A 10567-nucleotide genomic window follows, 5' to 3' on the forward strand; every position below is an offset into this window, starting at 1 on the left:
AACTACATGTCAACTAGCAGTCATTATAGCAGACTTTCTGCTTAATATCTGCTAAGACTTTATGTTGATGGTTTTCCTTCAGAGATTCTACAGACTATAAGCAGTGCTGGGTAGTAACCGATTACATGTGATCTGGATTATGCAATCCCATTCTAAAAATTAAGTACTTGTAATTTGATTCAATTACATTTTAAAACACTCTGAATCAAACCAACGACTACAGTTACTTTTTTTTTGATTACATGATTACATATTCACACAATAGCAATACATTATTTCCAGATTTGTGGACATTCACACAAAGACCAGTCATTAGTCAGGTGACTATAATTACACAGACAATTGAGAGGCCACCAGAGCATTTGTCCACTTGATTTACAAATATCATTTCAATTTTATGAAGTGTGTTCTAAGTATTTCAACATTACATCAACTATGAACACATTCATTTTTATTTGAATTATCACTCAGTGTGTTATGTAATCATGTATTACTGTGACTTTGGAAGGCTTTTGTCTTTCAAACACATTAACATGCACAAATTCATGTTATTATTTATTTACATGTAATGCAGGGATTGACAAACTTTTATTTTTGTCAGCCAAACCACTTTCACCTAATATATTTACTTGATGTACCCCTGAGATTTCAAGGCAATAAGTTAATAATTAAGCAACACATTTGCATGTTCACGGCATTTTTTTAGTAAGTGTTTAATTTTGATTGATGTTATTTTAAAATGGCTTATTAAAATTTTACATTATGATTTAATTAATTATTAGTTTTTCATTAAACTCTCAAAACCCCTGCAGTTCCTTTACGAACCCCAGTTTGGGAAACGTTGACGTAATGCAATGTTTAATGCACTTTGTGTTGTTAATAACAACAAATGGAATATATTTTCTTTTTCTTTGCATTTTTATATCCGCATGGTACAAGATTATACTATTTAAATCAATGTGATAAACGAGTTAGGTCAAAAGAAATCTAAAAGTAATCAAAAAGTAGGCTGATTATATTACCTAAAATGTGTAATGTAATGGATTATGTTACTAACTACAATTTTTTGTCATGTAATTTGGAATTTTTGGCAAATAGAATACTGCAGGCTTTATAGGGTTAAGGAAGTACCTCTGGATTACAGGCGGGTACATCATATTTGTATAATGGTTAACCACTGTATAAATGTTTAGGGCTTAAATTACAAGACTATAATATTATATAGTGTGTCATGACATGAACCCACAAGCATTTAGACACTGGAACCACACTTAAAAATGTATGAATGACTACATTTGGTATTGCGGATCATGTGACACTGAAGACTGGAGTAATGATGCTGAAAATTCAGCTTTCACAGCGAAACACACAGCGTCTTCACGACATGGTGGCGGCGGCAACAACAATACTACAGCGAGAATAAAAGTTACGCCTTCTTTCTTTGCGTGAACATTTGGGCGGCGTTATGCAAATCTTCCCACATAGTGACGTAGACATGTGGGGGCGTGTTAGAACGAGCCGTTTTAGGTAGGCGTGGCTGACTCTTAACTTTTATAAAGAATATCTCTTTGGATTTGAGACTTTAGTCTTTGCAACTTTACAGATCTTCTTTATGCACCAAGAGCTTGTAACCCTCCAAAGAGAAAGGAAAATTTGAAATCGCATCATATGACCCCTTTAAGTGCCGGCGATCGCAGTGTTGCCAGATATTGATACTAAATCAAACAAAAAATAAACCGACATTATTTCCAATCTTTTGCAAATAAGATAAGATAAAGATATCGCTGACTCTAAACTGCAACTTCCTACTTTATTAACTTTCTAAAGTGTTAAATTAAGTGGAAAAGACAAGTCCAAAAATGCTTATAATAATTATATTATTATAATGCTTATTATATAATATTATGCTTATTATAATGGATCTGGCAACACGGAGGCTGCGCCCGCGCCCTCACTCGCAACAACTCTCTCAAGCCCGTTCACTCCGCCAGCGTCTCGCAGCGATCATTTTCATAGCAGGGACGCTAAACATTCTTGCAAACTGTCTAAACTGAATTATACATGTCATGCATGCATTCATATGAGGAGTTTAACAGCAAATTAGTCATTCAAGGAACACATTTTATTTTTGAACATGAAAAATTTAGGAGGTCCGGACCTCGGTGGCCTCATAGCTGGTTACGGGCCTGCTAATATGTGATTCTCTACTTAAGTGTTTTACTGTGTGAACTTTGCTAACTGAAATAACATGATACAGCTATTATAGTATGCTTTTCCAAATATTGCAAACTTGACACCAGCTGATTAAATGTCACTGAGCAAAACTGACTCAGAAAAGTGAAGTTAGTTCTGAGAAAAGCTCCTGCACTATTTGACCACAGACACATACACTAATGCAATGACATTCAGATATTTTCAACGTCCAAATGCTTTCTGGGACCACTGTAAATCTGTCTTATTTGCACAACATATCTCTGTTTCAGTCATACACCTATTTCACAGAAATGTGCTCATTTTGATTTGTTGACTAGATTAATTCACACATTTTTACTAAACTGTGTGGATCACGCTGAGTATATCTGGATTGACAGTGACTCCGGTGGTACTAAATTCATAGATTCAGAATATATTTGCACTAAAATGTACACAGTGGGCTAATTTTAAGTACAGGCTCAGTGTGAGCATCAGGCGAGACCAGCGTCAACTCTATTTTCTCCAAATGAGTCATTTAGTTCCTGTTTCTGGTAATGTTCTCAGTAGTTGGAGTTCATAAGAGCCCTGGCTAATCTCACTCTTTCACAGACACTCTGTGAGGAAACGCATGTGGTCACAATCGTTTGCATGCTGCGATCATCAGCTCGTTCTGTTGCATGAAAAGCTCTTCGCAGCACCATTGCAGATTTTCACAATCCCTTGGATCTGGTGGCTCCTAATGCCCCAACACAGGTGAGTCTTTCTTTAAGTGTAGAAATGAAGGAGTGAAGCTTGTGAAGGATCGTTGCGGTGTGCTGTAAAGGCTAGTGAGCATCCCTTGCTGAATGAAAGTTGGTGTTTCGTTTTGTTTTTTTTTGTTTTTAAGCTGCTGCTTTTCTAACAGTGCTCAACCACAGAGGAAACTCAGCAGAGGAAATGTAGCTCACTCTCTCGGGTTTCACACAGCTTATGAACAAGACTGAAATAACTTTACTTGCATTTCACCTTATAAAACAGCATTTCCAATGCAAATCATGTGCATCTTTGAATGTAATGTTTGTAATAACTGTTCCTCTTTGACAGCTAGCAAATGGAGAACAGGATACACATGACTTTGAATGAAAATATTTCAAATAAAAGAAATTAAGCTTTTTTATTTCAAGAAATGAAGCAAAAAATTGTATTATATTGCAGCATACTTGTACTTACAGAGCCATGTTGAGCATAACTTTCAAAATTTTGGGGGTCATTCAGATTTTTTTTTTGAAGAAGTACTTTTATTAAGCAAGGTTGTACTAAAAATGGTTCAAAGTGACAGTAAAGACTTTTAAATTGTTAAAAAAAAAAATCTATGTCAAATAAAAGTTGTTCTTATGAATTTTCTATTCATTATAGCATCCTGAATAAAAGGGTCATGGTTTCAACAAAAATATAAAGCAGCACTGTTTTCAACTTTTAAAATAAGATTTGTTATTTATTTCTTTTATTATTATTATTATTTACATTTTTAATTTCAGCAAATCCGCATATTATAATAATTTCTGAAGGATTATGTGACACTGAAGACTGGAGTTATGATGTTGAAAATTCAGCTTTGATCACAGGAATAAATGATAATTAAAAAAAAAAATATTACAAAAGAAAACTCTTTTGAATTGTAATATTATTTCACAATATTACAGTTTTAACTGTATTTTTGGTCAAATAATTTCAGCCTTCTTTCAAAAACATTTAAAAATCTTTCCGACCCCAAAGTTATGATGCTGAAAATTCAGCTTTGATCACAGGAATAAATGATAATTAAAAAAAAATATATTACAAAAGAAAACTCTTTTGAATTGTAATATTATTTCACAATATTACAGTTTTAACTGTATTTTTGGTCAAATAATTTCAGCCTTCTTTCAAAAACATTTAAAAATCTTTCCGACCCCAAACTTTTGAACAGTAGTGTTCATGCTGACATATCAAGGATTCAAAATATAAAAAAATGGTTATTTAGAACATTTGACTTTAATTTATAAGAAGCATGTATATGTCAAGTCAAGTCAAGTCACCTTTATTTATATAGCGCTTTTAACAATACAGATTGTGTCAAAGCAACTGCATATTATTAATCTATTTAAATTAACTCAGTGTATTTATTTATAAGCATTCATGTTCACAAGGTTATCACTTCATCCAATTATATCCAATCTGACCTGAAATCTTAATTTTAGAATTTTCCTCACTGAGTGTCAGAATGATTTACTGATGTTTGGATTTTTTTCTCTGGTCCCTGATTCATATTGTCATTTAAATTGGTCACTGAATACTGCAAAGAGCATCACATTGGTGTTAGCTAAGCTCAAGTTACTGCAAATTGAAAATTCTATTACTTTAAACAAAATACTAACTTTAAACAACATACTTTATACACACACACATATATGTGTGTGTGTGTGTGTGTGTGTGTGTGTGTGTGTGTGTGTGTGTGTGTAAGTAGGCCACTTTGACTTCGCAGGGGGTTGAAGTGAACATCTACTGGATTGTTCATGGACCATCTGAAGGTCATTGCATAATCTGCAATGAAGTTGCAAATGTCTGTGTTTGGACCATCTTTCTCGTCTCGCTGAGCGTGTTTAATGGTGAGCTGCTCTCCGAACAGCAGAGCATTATTTCTGCTAGTGTCAGGAAGTCATTGGCTTCAGTGCGATCACTTGAGAAGCAGATAAGAGCTTTTGACACTTTAGCAACTGTTTTACAGTATTGAAGTGTGAAAGAGGTCAAATTGTTTCTCTTTTTATCACACAGATATAAAGAGAGTAAGCTTTTGCATTCCTGAAGATTTGCTCACATGTTTGAAAATGTACCCAATATTTGATATGATGTTCCTCAGATGTACTGACCAGTTGCCTGAATGTTGCGAGGGTGTTCTGGGTGGATGTTAGGGTGTTGGTAGGGAGTGTTAAATACCAATGGTGGTTTTGGTTTGTTGTGTGGTTCGTGTGTTTCAGTAGCAGTTCTGCTGTTAAAAGGAAATGAGGGGAACAGTGCCAGTATCTGTTTAAAGCTACTTCAAATTTAAAGGGGTCATATGATGCTGCTAAAAATAACATTATTTTGTGTATTTGGTGTAATGAAATGTGTTTATGCGGTTTAAGGTTAAAAAAACACATGAAAAATTGAAATCACATCATATGACCCCTTTAAACCTTGTGCGTCAATTAAAAAAAGTTACACATAGGTCCACAGTGGACAAAAATGTCCATGTCAATAAACTGTCATAAAAATTCGAAGCTTGGGAGCACAGAGTTAAGTTTGGTCTCATTTTAAAGAAGACCCATGGCAGATTATTGTTGAAGTAAAAAAAGTTTAAAAAGTGAAACCAAAAAAAAGTTCTAGATGTTTAGGTTTATGACAATGATTTATGAACGATGTTTTATATAAAATATATATTTTATGAAACATGTTGAACTCTATACCTGCTAGAAAATCAAAGCCATAAATCTAAACAAGTTGTATTCCAAATTTGAGGTTGATATCTCAAAAAAGGAGCTTTCAGTAAGATTGGGCGCAGTACCAAATTTTCCCCATTAGATGTCAGCAAAACTCTGCTGGTGCACACAGTGGTTGGATTTGTGATTTGCAGTAGAGTTTTTGGCTTTATAATATGCAGAAGCAGAAAACAGAAATAAAGTGAGTATTTTCTTTATAGGTCAAACCTGAAAAAAATGGCACCATCTGATAAAAAATAGTAAAAAATTACATTTTAAAGCCTTGCCAATAGAATGAAAGCCTTATGAAAAAAATTGCATAATTTTACAGTTAAATGGCACTGTGATTAAAAATAGCAGTTTTAATGGGTTTAAATGGGGACATTTTTGTCCTTAAGGTCCTGAGAGGAACCATTTTTTTGTACCTAGTGCAAAACAGATTTGTTAAAGGAAATGGAAGTGAAATAGTAAAATGTATACAGTTGGCAATAACACAGGAAAAACTATAAAAAAAAAAAAAAACTGAAAAGGACAAAAATGTCCAAAAGGTCGCACAAGGGTTAATGTAAAATATCCAGAGTGATGCACACGAGTGAGATCAGGTCACAGCTGTCACCTGTTCAGTTATGAATAGCCCTTATTATGAAAGTCTTCCTGCTGCTGGTGGTCTATGCAACATCAACCAAAAGTTTTCTTTTATTTTTCCTAAAAATACATACAGGGTTAAAACTGAGCTTGGACTGAGCAAAATAGAATCATGTGATAATTCTTTGTAGCAAATAATCACTTATTTAGATATTTCATGTGTCACCCTAAGATATTGAACACCTGCTGTTTTGTTACTTTCAAATGGGTGTATTACAGTTTTTCTCAATTGCTTTGGCACATTTTTCGAAACGATCTTAACATTCTCTAAACTGTGAGTGCAAATGTCACAACTGTTTGCTGTCCTCCAGGACCAGGGTTGGGAACCACTGTATTAAACTACAAAAGTTTGAAGTATGTGTGTAAATATGTGCGTATCATGTGATATAATGTCTGTAACTTTGCAACTTAATGGAAATTGGAACAAAACCGCTTGAAGATGAGGCATGCGTCTTCAGTTGATGTGCTAGTGTGACACTTCCTCCACTTATAAGCTTGCCTGTTGTTGATCGGCTGTTACTGATGTGTTTTATTTGTGTGCTCTCAGTCTTTTAGGTTAGAAAGAAAGAAAAGGAAGCATGTCTGGACCGCCGCCACCGCCCCCTCCCGGCCCTCCTCCAACCTTTGCACAGGTATTTCTCATTTCCGGGTTTTGGCTTTTAAAATTATATCATTCCTGCAGCATCCTATAGCCTTGCTCTAAGTACGAATAGTTATTAATTGTTAAAAACCCTAAAGCACTCCAATATTCCGATTGTAAGTATAATTTATATAATCTACAATCAAAGGAGACAATTTTGGATTTATCAAAATTCTGGTTTACTTGCTTTTAGCAGTTTAACATCATGGGGTTGGGGGTCAGAGTAAAAATAGCTAATAACTAGCAAATAACACTGGACACAATTTTTAAGCCAAGAAAAAAAAAAGAGTGTTATTATTTTTTTCCACATAACAGCGTTGAAATAGTAAGCGTCTATTTTGAGCTGATGGCAATTATCATGTGATATAATGTCTGTAACTTTGCAACTTAATGGAAATTGGAACAAAACCGCTTGAAGATGAGGCATGCGTCTTCAGTTGATGTGCTAGTGTGACACTTCCTCCACTTATAAGCTTGCCTGTTGTTGATCGGCTGTTACTGATGTGTTTTATTTGTGTGCTCTCAGTCTTTTAGGTTAGAAAGAAAGAAAAGAAAGCATGTCTGGACCGCCGCCACCGCCCCCTCCCGGCCCTCCTCCAACCTTTGCACAGGTATTTCTCATTTCCGGGTTTTGGCTTTTAAAATTATATCATTCCTGCAGCATCCTATAGCCTTGCTCTAAGTACGAATAGTTATTAATTGTTAAAAACCCTAAAGCACTCCAGTATTCCGATTGTAAGTATAATTTATATAATCTACAATCAAAGGAGACAATTTTGGATTTATCAAAATTCTGGTTTACTTGCTTTTAGCAGTTTAACATCATGGGGTTGGGGGTCAGAGTAAAAATAGCTAATAACTAGCAAATAACACTGGACACAATTTTTAAGCCAAGAAAAAAAAAAGAGTGTTATTATTTTTTTCCACATAACAGCGTTGAAATAGTAAGCATCTATTTTGAGCTGATGGCAATGTGTGTTGTTTATGGAGCCTGTCTAATTCACATTGACTTTCACCAGGCAAACACAGAGAAGCCAAATCTGAACAGATCTGAGCAGCATGGGAGAAATGCTTTACTATCAGATATCGGCAAAGGTACTCGACTGAAGAAAACCGTCACCAATGATCGGAGCTGCCCAGTGCTGGACAGTGAGTTCACCTTGTTTTCTGCAAGATACTTTGTAACATATTGTGTGTGTGTGTGTTGCTACCTACTTGAAACTTTTCTTCATGTTCTTTTTTTTATTTATGGTGCCGCTAAAGCAGTAAGACCACCGATGCCTTCTACAACGGGGAGATTCCCAGCACCCAACAGCCCAGCAGGAAGCAGACCCCCGCTCCCAACCGCCGGACGACCCTCTCCTGGGAGGGCCGGACCCCCACCTGTCCCGAACTCATCACGCTCACCCCAGCACAGCTCTCCTAGCGGCCCACCACCTCTACCTGGAGCTCGACCGTCAAGTTCCTCACCTTCTGTTCCAGCCCCAAACCAGCCGGGCAGACGTCCAAGCCTTCCTCGTCCCACGAGGGAGTCCCAGTCTTCCTTCCCTCCAGCCCCAATGCCCGCAAGTGCCCGGCCGCCATTACCCACAATCCCTAGCAGGCCCTCAGATGACTTCCTGCCCCCTCCACCACCCACTGGAGGAAGCATAGCATCATTTTCTCGAGATGGACCCCTACCACCACCACCACGATCAACTGAGAGTAAACCATTAAGTTCTCAGAGGCCTATGGGTAATCCGCCTCCATCCTTACCTCCAGGAAGAGGAGGAGGGGTCCCACCCATCCCACCATCCCCACGGGACGAGCCCAACACTAGAGGCCCTTCGAGAAACAGCCTTCCTCCTCCACCACCGCCTGGACGCTCCAGCCCACTGCCACCACCACCCAATCCATCAGGAAGGAGCCCATCCATACGGTCAGGTATGAGGAAGGTCATTCCTGTTTTGCAGTTCATTTTTTTACCAGCACAATATTAAGTCAGTACACATAGTTCTAAAGCAGCTTTAAAGAAAATCATGATGTTAATGTTTAAAATATCTTAATATCTTCATGCCTTATAGACATATTTAGCAGATAAAAAATGAAGCATCTGAGATGTATATGTCCCTATATCTACTATATATATGTCCCTTTACTGTATGTCTGTACATAAAGTTTGAAATATAAGAGCTGGGTGATAATATAGTTAAATTTTGTGACAATATTAAGAGTCAAGCAGTTGAGATTTGCTATATAGTTTATACATTTGTGTTTATATAAATAGAACATACACTAACCGTTCAAAAGTTTTTGGGCCATACATTTTTTTCATGTTTTTGACTCTTATGCTCACCAAGGCTGCATTCATTTGATCAAAAATACAGTAAAATCAGTAATACTGTGAAATATATATACAGTTTAAAATAATTGTTTTCTGTTTTACTGACCACAAAGTAGGAATTACGCTGAACAAAACTGTACCCTAAAAATCGTAAGATCTAAATGAACTGATTTGATCAAAAATAATATTTAACATCACTGAATCATCATAATGCATGGATTTATTAAAATAAAACTATATTTATGGGTTAAATCAAGTGGAAATAGCTCAACAAAATAACAATTGCAGGTTACCACTTTTTACAGAGTAGTAGTAGTAGGAATTATGCTATAATTATACGTGACCCTGGAGAACAAAAGCAGTCTTAAGTCGCTGGGGTATATTTGTAGCAATAGCCAAAAATACATTGTATGGGTCAAAATTATTGATTTTTCTTTTATGCCAAAAATCATTAGGATATTAAGTAAAGATCATGTTCCATGAAGATATTTTGTAAATTTCCTACCGTAAATATATCAAAACCTAATTTTTGATTAGTAATATGCATTGCTAAGAACATCATTTGGACAACTTTAAAGGCGATTTTCTCAATATTTTGATTTTTTTATGCACCCTCAGATTCCAGATTTTCAAATAGTTGCATCTCGGCCAAATATTGTCCTATCTTATCCTAATACATCAATGGAAGGCTTATTTATTCAGCTTGTAGAAAATTTATTAATCTCAATTTCGAAACATTTACCCTTATGACTGGTTTTGTGGTCCAGGTTCACAAATAACCTCTTAAAGTTAGGATAGCCTCAGACTTGTCTTAAATCTCCAAAGGTAAGATTAATGAATTTATTGGGTTATTTCAAATTAATTGTAGTAATTAAGCATTATAGCATAACACGGCAGTTTTCTGAAGCGACACACCGATGATGACTGATGTAAACTTTATGATTACGTCTGATACGACTTTTTACTGAATTCAAAATGTTCTTAAGAATATATTTGAGAACTTCTTAAGAATCTTTCAAGAATTGCACTTAGGAATATTCTTACGAACTTCTTGGAATTTATCTCATGAAATGTCTTATTTCTTAAGGGGATTCAGCCCCTGGTTTTGTTCGGTTTGTGGTTGGTTCTCACGTCTGTTTGCAGTGTTTCTCCTGAGCGTATTCCTCATCTATTAAAGACTTTATATTTGGATTGTCTGCACCATGTGTTTGATTACCACCTCTACAGTACGAGATATTATTCTAGTATTAATCAGATGAGGAGTCTGACCTGCCCACAGAAAACATGGTC

At 35.9% G+C, this 10567-nt stretch overlaps 1 protein-coding gene across 1 annotated transcript in view; it reads left to right on the forward strand.

The window, feature by feature from the left end:
• Positions 1-7480: 7480 nt before the first annotated feature.
• The window catches only part of LOC107671273 (WAS/WASL-interacting protein family member 1-like), a 9624-nt gene continuing 6537 nt past the window's right edge, over positions 7481-10567 (forward strand). Inside the window, exons 1-3 of the mRNA XM_016464165.1 lie at positions 7481-7565; positions 7974-8103; positions 8218-8877. Coding sequence (XP_016319651.1) covers positions 7512-7565; positions 7974-8103; positions 8218-8877 — 844 coding nt within the window. The 5' untranslated portion in view covers positions 7481-7511. The remainder of the gene's footprint in view (positions 7566-7973; positions 8104-8217; positions 8878-10567) is intronic.

This window comes from Sinocyclocheilus anshuiensis, unplaced genomic scaffold, assembly GCF_001515605.1.
Source record: "Sinocyclocheilus anshuiensis isolate Anshui unplaced genomic scaffold, SAMN03320099.WGS_v1.1 scaffold284, whole genome shotgun sequence".
Lineage (NCBI taxonomy): Eukaryota > Metazoa > Chordata > Actinopteri > Cypriniformes > Cyprinidae > Sinocyclocheilus > Sinocyclocheilus anshuiensis.